This window comes from Cariama cristata, unplaced genomic scaffold (genome assembly GCF_000690535.1).
Source record: "Cariama cristata isolate BGI_N322 unplaced genomic scaffold, ASM69053v1 scaffold6173, whole genome shotgun sequence".
NCBI classification, from domain to species: Eukaryota; Metazoa; Chordata; class Aves; order Cariamiformes; family Cariamidae; genus Cariama; species Cariama cristata.
In genome coordinates this window covers 37062-55329 of record NW_009606573.1, presented here as the reverse complement: position 1 = coordinate 55329, position 18268 = coordinate 37062, and the positions used below count along the sequence as shown (strand labels likewise).

Here is an 18268-nt window from a genome sequence, read left to right as displayed (position 1 = left end):
GGGGTGGGGAGGGGGGGGGGGGGGGGGAGTTGCTTTGCTAATTATCATCATGTAGATACAGGAAAACATATTGAGGTTTTTAAAAGTATCTTGTAGTTCACATTTATTTATTTTTAACCAAAGGTTTTCTCATATTTCTAGGTCACAGTCCCACCACCAATAAAACCTTCAGGAATCACCCTGGAGAAGATTCATCAAATATTTCAACGGCTAAAGCTAGCAAGCCTTAGTCAGTCTTTTTCATCATCTCAGTCTAGTTCAGACCTAGGTGCTAGCTTCAGTGCAAAGAACACCGAGGAGCATCTTGCTGCATTGGATTGCTGTAACAATGATGACAACTGCTGTGCCAGCGGTAGAGGCGATGAGCTCCAGGAAAATGGTAGCACAGACATTGGTAGTGCCTCCTTGGATGAGGTTTTTAAATCTGTGACTAACAGTTCTTTGCCAACAGACTTTTGTTATGAGGCTGAGAGCCCAGATGAGGCAGCGCTTGTCCATGCTGCCCAGGCATATAGTTTTACTTTAGTGTCCCGAACTCCTGAACAGGTGACCGTACGGTTGCCACAAGGCACACTCCTGACTTTTGATATTCTCTACACTTTGGGATTTGACTCAGTAAGGAAAAGGATGTCTGTAGTGGTGAGACACCCTCTAACCAAGGAGATTGTTGTCTACACAAAAGGAGCTGACTCTGTTATAATGGACTTGCTGGAAGACTCTGCCAAAGGTAATTAGCCAAAGAGCTATTTCTGTTGTGTCTCCTATAAGGAAGCACGAGAAGTTTGCAGTACTCTTTCTGCGTGAAATATTACATCTAGGCATTAGAAACATAAAAAAAAAGAATAAGCTTTCTCTAGTGTTATCCTTGCAGATCAGAACTGAGGTATTTATTTAACCTGAGTAGTGCTTAGAATATGGAATGGGCTAATTAAAATTCACTGGCAGCGCTAACCCATGTGGATTGTGTACTCTGCAATAATACTGTCATAAGGGCCTGACCACTGTATTTCAACTTGTCAGCAAGAGTGCTATAACATTAACAAACAAACAAACAAACAAAAAAACCCAAGTAACATTATCTTAAAGGAAACAAGGATCTTTAGCAAGCTTTCAGCTTATGCACAGCCAATGCTTTTGAGCTTTTAAAAGAATTGCTGCTATACTGGAATCCAGTTTTCTTTAATGCCTACTCTTTTTTAACCTCAGGCTATTAGGTCTGAAATGATCCGTGCTTAAAATACAGAACCTTTTCCTTGTATTTCACAGCTGACATTAGTGCAGAGAAGAGAATTAAAAGAATAAAAGAAAAAACACAGAAACATCTGGACTTCTATGCCCGTGATGGCCTACGAACTCTGTGCATAGCTAAAAAGGTAGGAGGATATTAGCCTAATATTGTTCACAGCTTTGCTCTGTGCATGTCAATGGATTTATTAGAAAAATGTAATGGTTATAGTTCTTTCTGCTTCAGAGAACAAGCCAGATGTGGCCCATCTTTTTATCACTTTATTTGATTGCTCTGCAGTCTTCTTTTTCTTTTTCCTCAGTGTGAGCAGCTGATGGATTTTTGGTCAGCCTGAAAACATTCATTTCTGTTTCTCTTATCATAACTCTAGCTGACCTTCTCTACAGTGATTCCAAGCAAGAAATAAAATGTCCACAGAAGAGCCAACCTTTTTCTGTCTTGCTTAGCATTCAGCTTTCAAAAATCTTGCACTCAGCCTGGGTTAGTACATCTTAGCCTGATACTTTAATACAGAAGTTGTCTATCTGCAACAAGTAGGTCATATTCAAGCTGTGGAGAAATGTAGAGCAACTTTCAGAAGCTGTGTGTTTCAGCTGAGAGTCCCAACTAAGGGCTGTGTGATCAAGAGTTTATCTAAGTCATGTTTTCAAGCTCAGCTGTAGGCCATTTACACAACCAGGAAGGCAGGTCTATTTTTCTCATTACTACTAGTTCTCGCAGTCTTCTCTTGGAAAAGTTTGTGTTATTTTAAAGATGACACAGTACTTTCCCAGCCTGGATAAGAGTTAAGTCTCTCTGATCCAGAATGTTGGCATTATTCTCCTATTTAAATTTAAAATGGGCTCTGTTTAAATTGTGTTATGCAGGTCTTGAATGAAGATGACTTTCAAAAATGGGCCAATTTTCGTCGGGAGGCAGAAGCTGCAATTGACAACAGAGATGAGCTGTTAATGGAGACAGCACAGCATCTGGAGACCAACCTCACCTTGCTGGGTAGCTAAAAATTAGAATCGTCATTGCATGAATTATCACTTGCTCTCCTGTGATATTCTTGGCAATCAGACAGACAACAGCTTATACTAACTTACATCAAAAAGTCATCCTCTGAGGTTTGGAAATCTCAGGGCTAGGGTATACAGTCCAATGATAGTGTCTAAACAAGTTCTCGTGCATTCTGAGCAGCAGTGACTTTGAAAAACTGTACCGAAACTATCATGTGCCAGGAGCAAAGAGCATGCACATCAGTTGTTACTGTGGCTCAGCTGACGCAGTAGATAATGAAATTCCCATAATTCAATCACGTCTGTGTCCTTAGATAAACCTATAAAATCCTATAAATTAACTTCAGTTTTGACCACAAATTCCAAGGGAATTTTGGTAATTAAAATGTGTATTATAAAAAATGGTAACTTAAACACATAGGCATTTTTGCTAGTGAGTTCCTGCTGTGGTTGCATTGTCATGTTTGCTTTCTGGACTTTGTAAAAGGATATATTCATTGGCACTTGTGCATCATCCATCACCATTGGATCTAACAATGCTATTCTGTTAAATTACGGAGCACTTCAGTGCTTTCTTTTCTATTTTGTTTCCAAATATTTTGTTCTTTAGGACTTTGATTTTCAGAGTTGTCTCAGTCTCATTTTTCTGTGAATACAGTCTGTGCCCATACTTCATTATCCTGAATTTCTGTGATTGCAAGCTATTAGCATTATGGCTTCTCTTAATCTCTGAAGCAATTTAAAAAATTAGAGTAATATCAGTAAATGCCATAAGCAGAACCACGTAAGAGATAACGTAGATCTTGTCAGAATCCGTCACCTTTGCCAACTCATAAGGCTCTGTGTGCTTTCATACTTTGTTTCACAAAAAAAGTGTTCTTTTAGCTTAAATCAATACCTATCTATAATGTACCACAGTTACAGCATCTTTAAACTGACCTCTAGTGGAAAAGATAAGAAGACGAGTATTGTAACACTCAGATGGTGATTTACCATCAGGATGAGTGTTGGCATCTGCTTCTAAGTTTGCGTATTTTCAAAAAGAAAACTTACTGTACTGTTTCTTCTCCCTTTGACGGGTGAAGCATCTAACTTGACAACAGGGACAGCATTCATTTAAACAGTCAAAGTTCATCTTTTCTGATTGCTTTGATGGGACTTAATGCAGTAGTTAAAAAATGCATGCGGTGTAATTCCTCTGCCAGTACATTGTCATTTTGGATTATTAAGAAGAAATTACATGCATTGTTCTAGCAATGAGTAAAATGAAGAGTCAGAGCTTGATTGCTGACACATTCAGATCTTCATCCAAATGCAGATCTTGTGCCTGTGTTTATTTACTGGACAATACCTTGGCTCAGCTCTTGATAAGTTCAGGATCACGGTTGGAACTCAAAGACCTTTTCTTAAAACAGAAAACAACGACGTGATTTCCAAATGAAAGAAAGCTAGTTTACTTCTTTTCCTCTTTTCCCAGGAGCAACAGGGATTGAAGATCGGCTGCAAGATGGAGTGCCTGACACTATTGCAGCTCTTCGAGAAGCTGGGATACAAATCTGGGTGTTGACAGGAGACAAACAGGAAACAGCAGTTAACATTGCGTATTCCTGTAAGCTCCTGAACCAAAGAGACACTATCTTCACCATTAGCACTGAAAATAAGGTGAGTACAGAAAGACACACAGAATTTGCTGTCTTTCCCTTTATTTGTGTCTTGCAGCTTGGCACTGTTTTGCTTTAGGCTGCATTCAACACAAAACAGCCAACCAAAAACCCACGTAGCAGCATTGGGCCAGAAAATCTTTAGACCACAGGTAACAGGATGAATTGAAACACAAGACAGTTATGTAGAGTTTTATTCAATTAAAATACAATGATTTTTCCAAATGAAAATATTCTTTAAAAAAATTACCTGAATAGTGAGCTTTAGAAAGAAGATAATATGCAGTTTATGTGCCTGATTCCTTAATAATATTGATATCTGGCTTTTCACCTTGCAATGGAAATTTCAGTTACAATGATACTTTAACCCTAGGTGATATCTGGAGGAAGACACTTAGAAAGTACTGTATGAGTCAGTCTGGAAAAATTGTGCAGGTGTAGATTTAATTAAATTCAGAACTTTCTAGTCGCATGTTTCCTAATAGGATTAGGCTTAATCAGAAATTTATTAGTGAACAATTTAATCCAGTACCTTTTTGTGTAAGCAGCATCTCACCTTCTTGGAAACCTAAATATAATTTTGTGGGTCGGTTAAAAACACAGTCACTTTCTTGACATTCCCTGGTGGCGCACGTAGTTGTTGATGTGCACAGTTATTCCCTGAATTTCCATGGGCAATAAGAAGGTCAGGCAGTAGGCGAAGCAAACATATTCCAAAATGAAAATAATCGCTTCAAGGACGCGTCTGTCAGCTCCTGTGACTCACTAAAATACAGTGAAAAATCTGTGGTGCAATCTATGGCTATTCCTGATACCGTCTGAACGGAAGAGAGAAAATAGAGTCCTAACTTTCAAAGAGGGTAAATACCATTAAGGATGGTGAAAGTAAAAGGCTTTAGAAAACCAACCTTGGCTTTTGCAGGTTGTGAAGCAACATAAGTAGGGTACCAGGAAAATCATTCCTTGCTTTTGTAAAGCAGAATGGCCGCCACTGTGCACAGCCTAGCATCTCATCCCTCTGGGCATCCTGGCGGGACAGATGGCTTTGTGAGACAGATTTAGGAGAGAGTGAGTTCAGGCATTATGGTTAAACCAGACCCATTTGCTAAGGGGACGTCAGTCCTGAACATTTGTAAAGCCCAAAAGCAGGGTCCAAAATGCCAACCCTGATGCCCTTTTTTATCTTCTTGCTAGTGACTTCTTACTTCCCGTACAGCCCTGGATGCCCCTGAAGTGCCCCAGGCAGCAGCCACTGCCCTTTTCCCCATGTGCTGCTCTGATCTTTTTATGCAGCGTACACTTGTGGTCCGTACTCAGCAGTAACAGGAGTCACCATGGGACGAGCCTTTCCATGGGTAGACAGGAGGTTGAGGAGGGAAGGCAGGGCTTCTTTCTGCAACTAGGCAAGTCACTGATCTCGATTGCCTCAGTTTTTCTCCCCACAAAAGCAGGGTTACTGATACAAGCTTGCCTTTCTCTACAAAGCTATTGTGAGGATTAATTAAATATAGTTAAAATACTGACTGTTTTTCTTGCGATAGGCAATTGTATAGAGCGGTTAGATGGCCTACTTTCTAACTGCTTTTGTCTGCAGTTAGCAGCTCTCCAAACAAGAATAAAATCCTATGCAAATGTCTCTCTCTTTTAATGTCACAGAAATAGGGAAACACGCGAAGATGATATGGAATTTGGCACGGAATACATTCCTTGCTTCAATGTGTAATTTCATTTGATACGCATATCTGCTTTAACGGAAGGCAGAATGAATATATTTAGGATGGAAATGAGAAGATGGTTTCTGTCAGAGGAGCCATGCTGCAGGCAGGACCACTCTGGCTCCAGGAAACGCAGGCACATGCACTTACCCATAGCACCCTCTATAGCCCTCGATCCAAGCCCAGATGCAAGCTGCGTGCATACGGGTGCTTGTGTGAACACGTGTGGTTCAGTGGGCACTGGAGTTGCTCCATAATAAGATTTAGTTCCCTCCCTTTCAAAATGAAGCCAAGGACACTGGTTCTGAAAGAGTCTTCTAATGGTAGCAGCGAGGGGGTGGGGAAATACATACAAATTGTTTAACCCATTAATTTTGCCAAAGTTAACCCTTGAATTGGCTTCAGTGGGAAGAGACTCTTTTTACCCCCTGAGCCCAGCAGTTTATTCAAACACTGAAAACTAAATATCTATCTTCCAGGAAGAAGGAACACAAGTAGGTGGTTTGGGGGATTCATTTTAAAAGGCATGCCAAAGCAAACCAGGAATTTCCACTACAATTTTTGGTTTGTTCACAGAAAGATGATGCTACTTCGATACTTTTTTAGAGGTTTTATGTGTGCAGGCTAGATGCAGCTTTTTATTAGATGTCAGAGATACAGTTGATTCCAGAACCTCCCACTTAAGTGTAATTTAAATCTTGCAAACATCCTACACATGTACCTTATGCAACACAAAGTGAAAATAACATTTTAGAACTGAATCATCACTCAGTAAAGCTGACTGAAAAGGTAGAAAAAGGAGTGATTAGCTCCTCAGGTATTCAATGCCATGCCACAGAAGGAGGAATTTTAGTACTAACAGGCAGCAAAACAACTTTTAGATCATTCTGGGTTTTCTCTGACAGTGGTGTGCTAATTTAGGAGATCTGTATGGGAGAGGTAAAAGTGGTCCCCTTAAATCTGTTTGTATTTGATACTAAATCAATTCTGGTTGTTTGCATCTAAAAGAGGCCTTGAGTCCAAAACGAGTCAAGTTTGCTAAGAGGGAGAGACTTAGTTTGTGTTTGAGGCACAATGCTGGGCAATATGAAGCTTTATTTCTGTCCCTAACTGTGACACACACCTGATTTGTGAATTAGAAAAGGCCAAACTGTCAAAGTCACTGGGTAATTTTGAAAATCTGAACCTTTTGTTTCTCTACCACAGTTTATTTTTGAGGGAAGCATATGCTGCAATATCTCACCTAATTCATATCAGAACTAGTCTTTTTAAATCTCCTTTAGAAAAAAAGGAGGTTTTTTTTTTTATTTCTGAACTCTCAGCATTGCAAATACAAATATGTCCTCCTGATGTGAAGATTATTTTCTTTTCTTTTAAAATAATTCCATGCTACAGATAACTAGCTGATAAGATGCGCAGTGTTTTCACTGAAGGATTTGATGATATCGTTGAAGTAATCTCCAATCTGATAAATCAGTGTGTTTCTCAGTCAGTTTTCCCTAACGTTTATCTGATAGACTTAAACCCACTGGCATGATTATACAAACATACACTTTGTAAGGTGCTGTGCTGTAAAGGGAGATAGAGATAACTATTTCTAGAACCACTTCTGTTTTCTCGCAGGAAACTTGCGAATCTCTCTTGAATTTAACTTTGGAAGAGGTGAAGAAGAATTATGAGGTTGAAAAACCACGGAGGAAATTTTTTGGCATTATCCCAACATCTTTCTCAGCCTCTGAGGCCCCCAGTCCCAAGTTTGGACTGGTGATTGATGGACGAACGCTGAATATCATCTTCCAGGGGGGCCTGGAGGAGAAGTTCCTGGCGCTGACGAAGCACTGCCGCTCCGTGCTCTGTTGCCGTTCCACCCCTCTTCAGAAAAGCATGGTGGTCAAGCTCGTCCGGAGGCAGCTTAAAGCAATGACCCTGTCGATAGGTACCTCTGTTCTGAATCTCACAGGAGAAAGGGGGAAGCAGGTTCTTTCTTTATGAGTTGTGGAAATGTATGGAATATACTGTATGAGCTATTTCTTGTGCCTCAGATAGATACAGCAGGAAAATAGCATTGAATAGTCTTTCCTGATCAAAAATCACATGAAAGTCCTTCTCCAGCTTTCACTGAGCAAATCTGGCCCCCATTTAAACAAGATGAAGGCACTCCAAATTCAGAATCTCCCAGCAGTCCCTTTCACGCACACCAGTACAAACACATGAACACATTCCCTCCAGAATGCCCTTGCTTTGGGCGTGGAAAGCAGTCAGTAGTAGTCACTGTTTTGTCTTTTCATAAAGCCCTTTTCCTGTCAGATTTTCCCAACTGGTGAAAACAAAGTTATCCCCAGAGTGGTATAAGCACCAATTCAGTTGCTTTTCATATCCAAATAAAGTGAAATGCTTTGAGTTTCCTGCTCTACTTTTGGTAAGTGATCCCACTAAAATCCTTACAGAATTGATTTTTATGACTTAAAACTAAAAAACACACCTCTGTGGACCAAACAGAAAAGAAAGTCTCATGTATTTTAAAATGTCTTGCTTTACCTTTGAGCTCAAAATATAAGCTTTCAGCTTTCTGATTTGTTTATTTTGCTTTACCAGCTAACCTAATTCACAATCTCCACATGCAGGCAACAGCCATGGCTGTTCTTTCCATGGAAATTTGGTTATGTATTTAACATATTGCTGCAAGTTGAAATGAGCAGAATAACTCCTGAAATTAGCTTGTTATATTGTCAACTGCAATCAAATTTATCATATAATTTGGAGAATTCAGCAAAGTAGGGTGCTGCAAAGCATGTTGCTGAGCATACGGACCTCACGAAGCAGAAACACACAGAACAATGCAGATGTAGATGGTGTCAGGGTGTCCATGCCACCACCCAGCCGGACCCAATGTCAGGCTTAGCCCTGGTGGATCCAGGTCTCCTGGGAAGGAGAATGTTCCAACCAACATCAGAGCCTAGAGGTACTCAGCCAGATGCTGAGTATCAGTTACCCTAATTAAGATGCATGGTAGTACAGAATAGCCTTTGTTTATGAGCATAGCTAGGGGTTTTTTTCTTGTTCTGATACAGACATTTTATATTAAGCACCCTTTCTTGCACCTTTATTGATCCCTCCTGTCTTCTCATTCTAGGTGATGGCGCAAATGATGTAAGTATGATTCAAGCAGCTGATGTCGGAATTGGAATATCTGGCCAAGAAGGCATGCAGGTACCCCTTCAATTTATTTCCTTTCCTCTTCTGTCATGTGGTCTCCTGTTGCTTAACAAGTTTCATAGCAGCCCTATACTCTTGAGTGCCATCTTAAAAATGCAAGTTGGCATCATTACTATCATAAATTAATATGCAGTTTGTAATTATTGGTCCAGCCAAAAAAGACTGTTTTGAGCCAACAGTTAGCATGCATGGACAAATGTGTGTTTGCTCATAAGCCTGGAAAATTAGCAGACGCCTGTCCAGTGTTAGGTTAGCATCTGGTTTCTGAATCATCTCTGCTATAGCATTTCCAGATTTTGTTGATTCTCTTGCAGTGTTTTCTGCCCCAAATTCTTGCCCCCGCCCCCCGCCTTTCCTTATTCTCCTAAGATGGAGAGTTCAGCAGAGATAGAAAGTTCCAACTGTTTTCTCAAGGGTGGTTTGGGTTTTTTTCTACAACAGTCAGTAGTAGGAAATCATTTTAATGTCCATATTCAAATTTCATCATATTGGGTGGGAAACAGATATATTGTAAATTAACTTCTATTCTCTTTACCAAAGGCCGTGATGGCTAGTGACTTTGCAATATCCCGATTTAAGCACCTGAAAAAACTGCTTCTTGTCCATGGGCATTGGTGTTATGCTCGTCTGGCAAAGATGGTGATTTATTTTTTCTACAAAAATGTGGTAAGGTTATTAAAATCCTGGAAGTTTTCATCCTAGCAAGGGTTAAGTCTAGGACTGGGGGAGGGTTTGTTTTGGTTTTGTTTTTTGCAGGTTATACTTTCTTACTTTTTCTGAAGCTACTGTTCCTGCTTCTTAACTTTGTAAGTTTATAATATGTTACCTCCTTCTCAGTAATGAGCTGCATAAAGCATTGAGGAAAATATGGGTTCTAAATATATTTCAAAATAGCATTATTCCAGAGGGAGAAAGGACTCAGGGTTTAGTAACTTTTATATGGTAGTTCAAGAAACTTTATTAATAATACCCATGAGCCTCAAAATAAAATTTGCATAAGGAAGAGCAGATTATTAGTGCTAGAATATAGAAGATGACTCTGCACTAAGAATTGGTTACCTGTGAAACCTCTGAATTTTTTCATTTAAATTCATAGGAACCACTTGCAAGTAATGATGCAGTCATATCTGGCTTTTTTATTAAAAATTTAATGTATATGCAAATGAGCTGTGCATTGAAGAATAATGTAAAGTGGAAAAATCTGATAGTAATACAGTTTCTACAAGACTGTGCAAACAAGTCCATTTGACATGAAATACACTCTGAGAATGAAAGACCATTTTCTTAGAATTCAAAGTATCTGTTTGGCTTTTTTTTTAATAATTTTGAATAAGGTTTGCTTCTTATCACAGTTAAAATTTGTAGTGGAAATGGAAACTTCTTTTTTTTTTCCTTGATTGGGCATCTTTTTAGAGTTCAAAGGATATTTATTTGCAATGTGAAATAGCTCTCCAGACTGGGATGCTGCTGTTCTCTTATCTCCCCAGTACCATTAGGGAGCAGGAAGCCTTTGATTCCACACAACAACCAGTTTGTAAAAGGATTTTAAAATCTGGTGCTCAGAACTGTGAACAGTTTACTTAATTATTCTCTGATATTTTCTTAAAGAAACCTAATGGCTTTTAAAATGCTGTATTACAGTGGATCGGTGTGAAGTAGACCCTTAAGATACACTGCTTTATGGAATAAAGTGCAGAGCTGTCTACCAACGGTACCTTTAACCAAAATAATGTATGCTTGGGAGCCTGTTAATAATCGATGTACTACATAAACTTCGTAGATGGAACTATGAGAGACATAGACTGTCTATGCACTGCAAATGAAAAGGTCCAAATCAGCTGTAGTAGTAGGAAATAGCATGGGGAAAGGAAGAGGACGTTAAGGAAAGACCACAGGAAAGGTGCAGATTCATGACTCTCACAGCCCAAAGAGAGATGAAATCACGTCAGCATGAAGGATGTGCTTCTGCGCATGTGGGGAGCCACAGTTCAGCTTGTAACAGGATGTTGTGTTTGTACTTGCTTCTCCACAGAGCTACGTCAACCTGCTCTTCTGGTACCAGTTCTTCTGTGGGTTCTCAGGCAGCATAATGATAGATTATTGGCAGATGATTTTTTTCAATCTCTTCTTCACCTCGATGCCCCCTCTTCTCTTCGGAGTCCTGGATAGAGATGTTTCTGCAGAAACACTTCTAGGTTTGCCTGAGTTGTACAAGAATGGACGAAACTCAGAGGTATGTCTTGATTGCTGAAATAACTGCTTGATAAGCCAAAGGACCACAGGTCTTTTAGTTTTGTGAGGAGGAAAGGAAGAGTTTAGACTTACTCGGAACCAAATAATCCATTTACGGTTTCTAGTTTACTGATGTCGACTAAAAGAAGGTATAATTGTATCTGTCAGAAGAATTGGTAAGGAACATATGATTAAAGTTTCTTCCTGAAAGTGAGGCTGGGTGCTTGGTCATAGTTGGAAGATGTAAATGGAAAGGTTTATTTTGCCATAAAATGTATGGAGCAATCCATGGTACCAGCACGCTGCATTATAATAAGTGATGTGCTAGTGAATCAGCCCTGTGTTTGGTGTTTCTGATCTGAAGAGATGATGGAGCAAATATGTGTGTGTATGTACATATATACACACCATACATATAGAAAATTTCTCAGTGAAGGCATAGGGAGAAGTAAATAAAACAGGATGAGAAATGTAACGAATGAGGGTGAAATAGTTTAGCTGGTCCCTGATTAAACTCTGCTCAGATTTGGTGCTTCAAACAGTCTCAACCTACTGAAGAAGAAAAGCTTGTTAAAAAGATTACAGCAAAATGTGACTAGAAAGCACAAACCCTTAAATCAATAGACAACCCAACATTTTTTTTCTGCTCTCAGGTTCAGAAATACACCTATTAACACACAAAGGATTTTGTCACAGTTTGGTGTCTAGGCTGTTCCAGGCATTAACTGTTTCATTTATTTACTTCTTTTACTTTGAATAGTCAGTATTGATAACCCTCAGAAAATACACATGAAATATGTTTTTACCTCAGTTTGCCTGTCAGGTTTAGAGAACCAGTCTGATCTCTGTGTGTTTATGAAGAGCACACATACACAGACATACGTACCTGGTTTTGCATATACATACAGTACAGTAGCACTTATTCCCAAATTGCCTTAATATTTTAATAGGAAATTATGAAAATATTAATGAGTGAAATTTGAAGTGGCCTTAGTTTTAAATCACAAAATTGCAGGGTACTTAGGAATTCTTCTCTGTCCATCTTTTTCTCCTAATATCTACTTTCATTATCCTGGACTGTGATTTTTAGCACTAATGAACAGTGGTGGTTCGTATCGTGTTTAGTGATGTTTTGAAAAACCTAGGCAAAGGAGTGCAGAATTTGAGGATTCTCTGTAAGACTTCCCATCCCTTTTCTTAGGAGCTCTTGCACCTCACTTATATGCAAAATATATGTCCTTTACTATCTTGAAGAGGTCACTGTTGTTGCTTTGGCATTTTGTCTGAATTGAAACAACAGGAACCCAGCCTTCTGTCACTCCAATAATGCATCCCACTCCATAGGAGCAGTGTCTCCACAGGTTGCTAGATAAGTTTAAATATAACAAGTAATCAAACTAAAAGGGCAAAAAATAGATGTTTCAATGGAAGGAACCTTAACAGAAAGGATTTTTGACTAATTCTGTAGCTCTAGGAGGAGCTTTGTTTGAAAAAGAATTTGAGGAATGGGGTCCTTCAGGAGAGATGGGGCATTCATGACAGACAACTTTTAAGACCCTTAGCTAACTGTCTAATCTTCCTAAGGTCTGTCTTTAGTTAACACAGAGAAAATGCCTGTTCAGAGATAAGCCTTTGGTCTAAATCAGCTGCTCAGGAGGTGTTTACTCATGAAGGGAGATCGGTTAGCTGTAATAAGTAGTCTGAATGGAAGAAAAACAGACAGCAACTATGTCTGCAGGACAGACTAGAGATGTGTGTCCCATCATAATGACTGTTATCTATAAACTCCTGCAGATATACAAGCTGTCAACTTTTATTATTACAATGTTGGATGCCTTCTATCAGAGCCTCATTTGCTTCTTTGTCCCCTATTTGGTAAGTACCAGGGTCATTAATATTCTCATTCTCCTATTCTCCTTAAAAAATAGAAAAATTCACTTCTGAACAGTCAGGGTTCATCACAGTCTATCTGTCTGTTTTCTAGACCTATGAGGACTCTGACATAGATGTGTTTTCCTTTGGAAACCCCATCAATACCATCTCCCTCCTGACCATTCTCTTGCACCAGGCTCTAGAAATGAAGACATGGGTACGTGTTTGACCTGACTTGTTCACGTGACTATTTTTCTTCTGTGAACATAGCATACTGTGTAGACATGGCATTGTCTTTCAGAGTCATTTACCTCAATTCTGGGTCATAAAACGTAAGTAACAGATGCACTGAGATTTCACAGTGTGCCAGAATCGATTATTAGCCTCAGGATAATACCTTAGTGTGCACAGCAACAGAATTTGCTTCTACTGTGCCTTTGGACATGACAGTACACAATTTTTACGTACTTCAATATATGAGGACGTGTTTCTTAAAGAACTGTATTCACTGTCACTATTGCTTTGTAAGACAATTTCCAGATATTTCTCCTACTGCAGTTTTCAGTGGCACGAACTGTTGGACACGTTCTTTCCAATCTGTCTTTGTATCCTCCTGTCTCACACCCAGGGTCAGGGCCTCACAAGCATCACTGTCATTTTGTGCAATTCTGCTTACAGACCCTGTTCCACGTGGTGACGATGATTGGCAGTGTGGTGTTTTACCTCGTCTTCTCTCTGATCTACAACGCCACCTGTGTGCTCTGCAACCCTCCCACCAGCCCCTACTGGATTATGGAGAAACAGCTTTCAGACCCCACCTTCTATTTACTCTGTCTTATTACCCCAGTCATCGCGCTCTTGCCAAGGTTTGAATGATACACTGTTTTCCTCTCAATTTTCATTTTGTGGATTTGTAGGCATGTGGGTGAAGTAACAACAATGATGTGTATGGATATGTGGTATGTCAGGCACATGAGTAGCAGGGATAAGTTATCAGTGTGGAGGTCAGATGCTGGGGTTCAACTTTCCAGTTCATGAACCATTCATTTACTCAGTTATATAACCCTAGATAAGTCACTATATATCTACTGCTTTTGTTTTCCCATCAGGAAAACCTTTCTTTCTGAGGTGCTTCAAAGTTTACCAGCACAAATCTGCTACATAATTGGTCACTGTCATAAACACAAAGTTGTTGAACCAATCAAGACTAGAAAGCAAGTCTTTGAAATATTCCTGTATGCTTTGAGAGTCACAAAATGTATCCTGTTTCCTAAGTACATTGCACTGCATTACTAAGTCAGATTTAAGAACATGTTTCTATATGAAATAATTTTCTGCATCCAGAATTTTAGTTTTACTCTGTGCAACAAATCAGTTATGTTAAAGATAGCTTTAACTGAGGCTGAATAATATTTGGACAGGGATAATTATTTTGATAGGTTGCTGAAAAAAACTGGTTTGAAAAACAATGATTCTGTTCCCATATATATATAGGAACCTTACTACTTTTGGTGCTTAATACCTTAACCATTCTTTAAGTAGATATGCTTTGTCTGAGTTACACCACTTATTAAAAATCTTCATTTGTGCTTGGACAATGAAAGAAATGGTTTGTTGGACTATCTTGCTAGTCTCCTTCTCATCCGAATTGTCATGAAATAGTGCAGCACACTGGTATTGCAAGAATCAGGAAAATATTTTTAGTATCTGATTTTGTAAGTGCTTTAAGGCATTAGAATCTGAGCCTTAATATTTTCTAAAAAGGAACCTTTCAAGACTAGATAATATTTTTCTCCAAATTATTATTATTATTTCCCCATTTGAGTTGAGATGCTCTTGTGATTTTATGTTACATTATATAACTTCAGGTCAGGATAAACAACACATAGTTCAGTAAGGTCTCATGTCTTCTAGGGAGGGCATCCTTTTCCAGTCTGCCTTGCTCCTGTGTGATTTTTGTTTTCCTGTCAGCCCTCATTCACAGTGTCATTTTTGACCCTGAGCTTTCTACTGAGAGCTACATTGAACACGTGCTTAGAGAACTTGCATCTCCATCTTGGGAATTCAGCAAGGTTAAGATCATTGCTGCCTCAGCAGGACACTGAGCTTAAAGATTTGTATCCTGATATCTTAAAAGTTGGAGAACTGCTGCTCCTTCATGGAGGTACCCCTGATTATTTTCTGCAGGGGCCTTATTTCACAGAATATCCAGCCCCCAGTTTCTGCAACAACTTAGCTGTGTCAGCATATCACAGCAGTGGTGAACCCACCCTTTGTTAAAATGCACTTAATTCTAAGTTTCAGTTGGTTCATCTCGCCACGCTGCCTTCTTCCTGTCTCCTTCAGAAACCAGTTGGAGCCTTGCGATTCTGGTTTCTTTCTAAGAGGTTTTGTTAAAATCTGTTCTTCCTTTTGCTACCACCTTCTGTGCTAGCTGCCCTTTCTGCGGCACTCCGGGCACTCTGGGGGGCTTGCCTGAGCTCAGCCTGTGTGAAGGCTTTTCCTGGACCACTCTCTGGCAGTACTTTGCAGTGCATCCTCTGTGCATCTGCATCTCAAAGCTGCCTCTGAACAATGTTTTGGGACACAAACTGCACAGCATTTGGTACTAAACCCCTGGAGTCTGAGAAGAAAGGGATCTGAATTTCATGTTCTTTCATTGGCAAGGAAAGGCACTGCATCTCCTGGGGGATTTCAACTTATGAACCAGATATGTTTCTTCAGCTGTGGAAGGCAGATTGCGATCTGCCAGAAAGCCCTGCAGAGGCCCAACAAGTAACTGCGTCTCCCTGCAGGGCTGTGGGAAGGGCAGGAGCAAGTGAAAGCAGTTCACAGGATGGAAAGCACAGCTCTCCTTCCCTTCTCTGTCCTTCTCTCTGGTCCACCTGCAACTTGCACAGAAGATACAGAGGACAACTTGAGGGGAAAGACAGAGGACAATATGATCCACACCAGATCTACACAAATGGACCTGGGGTCTCTGTAGTTGTGCTCTTAGCTGCCCAACCGTAACTAGCAACTGCACAGTTCCCAGACCTGAGATGCTATGGGACTGACTGACCCCAGCACAGGCATAGCAAATATGTGTTTATCCTCTCCTACGTGCGCAGATAGGCCTGAGAAATCTATTGCCTTAAAAGCCCTTTCTGTACTTAGTCTAGCTTGTTAGTCTTTTTAATCTTGTTGTACTTATTTATGCATACATTTAGCAGCAGGATGTGAAGACAGCAGCTTTTTTAATGCACTTTCAAAGAGTCCCCATGTTTGTTTTAAAATGCATATTGAGTCCATCTATGTAAAGGTTAAATCCTATTAGAAAGATGCTTTGAAAGAGACTTGTTTTTCAGACAAAACTGACAGGACATGGAAAGAGGATGTGTGCTCTCTCACTGCACACGATGTACAGTTATATAAGTTCTCTGTCCTGCAAAGGGCAGGTAGGACACTTTTTTTTTTTTCCCCTGCTTCCTGAGAGAATCTAAAAGCTGAGGTTTTTGAATTTCTGGTTTTATGTTATCTGTCAAATTAAGATCCCTTCTTTAACGTGTTTTAGCCGTATAAATCTCAGTCTCCTCAAATACCACATCTCTTGGTGAGCTTCCATGTATCTTTCTTGCACTGTTCAGCCATGAAGTGGTTCTATTATCATTTAGTTAGTATTTATATACATGTAGCTGACTCTATACAGGTCAAGATAAGTGTATAGTTACATATGGCATTAAGATCCAGGAGTCAGCTTCCTTCTACCAGGTATAAGGTGTCTACCCGATGCCTGTAGAGCAATGGAAAATTAGCAACTGGATTTGTGTTACGTGACGCAGATTATGGAAGGAACCCACTGGTAAGACAATCCATTCTCTTCTTCTTTCATCAGGTTCTTTATTTTTGTTCTACGAGGAACCTTTGGAGCATCTCTGATTCTGAAAGCACAGCAACTAGACAAACTTCCTAAAGGGCAACAGGATCTTGAAATCCAGAAATTGAGATCACGAAAACAAACTACTTCTGGTGTACCTGTAGCATCACCTGCATCTAATGATGACCTTGACCAAAACATCAGCCAGTTATGTGTGTCACCATTTTTACATCCAGCAGCAGCAGCTGTGTCTCATGGGGACAAAGAAAGTCAGGGACTTTCTGCCTCTGAAGTGAATCCTTTCAGGAAATGGACACCTGAAGAAGGCTACTATTTCTTTAATAGGTGGGCAGAGGAAGAATCTACTCCTACAGACTCCTCAGCAGGACCTTTCTCTGGCCGTTACCCCCTTGTACCCAGTAGGGTAACAACTCCTGGACAGGACAATGGCAAACTGACTAAAGATAATGCTAACAATTTTAACCATGGAAGCCATCGACGATCTGTGAGTGCAGTGACGCTCTGAAACAACGTTCAGAAATGGGATCCACAGCCCATGTGGAGAAGGATATTGCAGGGAAATAAAAAGTCTATTTATACCTAACCATGATGCTTACTATAAAAGGAGAGAGAAGCATGTGGAGTAGCGCAATAATATCTCTAATATGCAACTTTTCCTAAATGCGTATACAGTTTGGGTTTGTCATTACATGACTTTGGGATCTTCCTGGTTTTGTCTCATTAGACGAATTTTACATGAGCGTCACGCAGTTGCTGAGAAATGTACAATTACTTTCTTTCATCAAGGAATATTTTTCTTTCACAGTAATAGGGAATAATTAGCCTAGTGATGTCTCGATGTTATTATGCTATTGAGGTAATAGAGAATCCATTCTATATTAAGCCAAGTCTTAGAGCAACACACCCCACTCTAGCTTTTACTACCAAAGTCTTAAAAAGACCTTACTAACTTAAAAATTACAGTTTTACCTGTAAAAAATGTTAGCTCCTGGTACTAAAGGTATTTGCAGAATAACAGCATCTGAAGGAGACTAGAGAATGTTCCGGGTTTTAATATATGGACTTTATACATATTACAATATCAGGTCTATAGTCTGTTTTCCCTGAACAGTAAGCTCAGTATTTTTATGCAGGCAGTGGTTTGACCTGATACTGTTAAGAAAAGGACAAATGAGTTTATGAAGTAGAAGAACGCAAATACTGAGCTACAAGAACTGACAGGATAACTCGGGGATAAGTGAAGTCTACTTCTTCATACCTACAAAAGTAGACAGACATAACAAGTCAAATTCAAGGATTTATGTCCTAGAATTCTAAAGTTGTCCCTGCTTTTTCATCTAGAAATTCAGTTCCTTCCTTCCTGTCTCTATATTATTATGTAGTGTTGCTGCATTGAATCAAATATAAATTATGCTCCTCCCCACAGCTGGTTATATTCAGCCGTTGAT

At 39.7% G+C, this 18268-nt stretch overlaps 1 protein-coding gene across 1 annotated transcript in view; it reads left to right on the top strand.

Annotated features, from left to right (window-relative positions):
* Nucleotides 1-17325, top strand: part of ATP10B (ATPase, class V, type 10B) — a 55825-nt gene extending 38500 nt beyond the window's left edge. The window contains exons 11-22 of the mRNA XM_009696406.1: nucleotides 142-727; nucleotides 1267-1373; nucleotides 2113-2239; nucleotides 3725-3909; nucleotides 7247-7559; nucleotides 8757-8833; nucleotides 9380-9505; nucleotides 10872-11072; nucleotides 12866-12946; nucleotides 13056-13160; nucleotides 13622-13809; nucleotides 16818-17325. Of these exons, the coding sequence (XP_009694708.1) occupies nucleotides 142-727; nucleotides 1267-1373; nucleotides 2113-2239; nucleotides 3725-3909; nucleotides 7247-7559; nucleotides 8757-8833; nucleotides 9380-9505; nucleotides 10872-11072; nucleotides 12866-12946; nucleotides 13056-13160; nucleotides 13622-13809; nucleotides 16818-17325 (2604 nt within the window). The remainder of the gene's footprint in view (nucleotides 1-141; nucleotides 728-1266; nucleotides 1374-2112; nucleotides 2240-3724; nucleotides 3910-7246; nucleotides 7560-8756; nucleotides 8834-9379; nucleotides 9506-10871; nucleotides 11073-12865; nucleotides 12947-13055; nucleotides 13161-13621; nucleotides 13810-16817) is intronic.
* The last annotated feature ends 943 nt before the right edge of the window (nucleotides 17326-18268 follow it).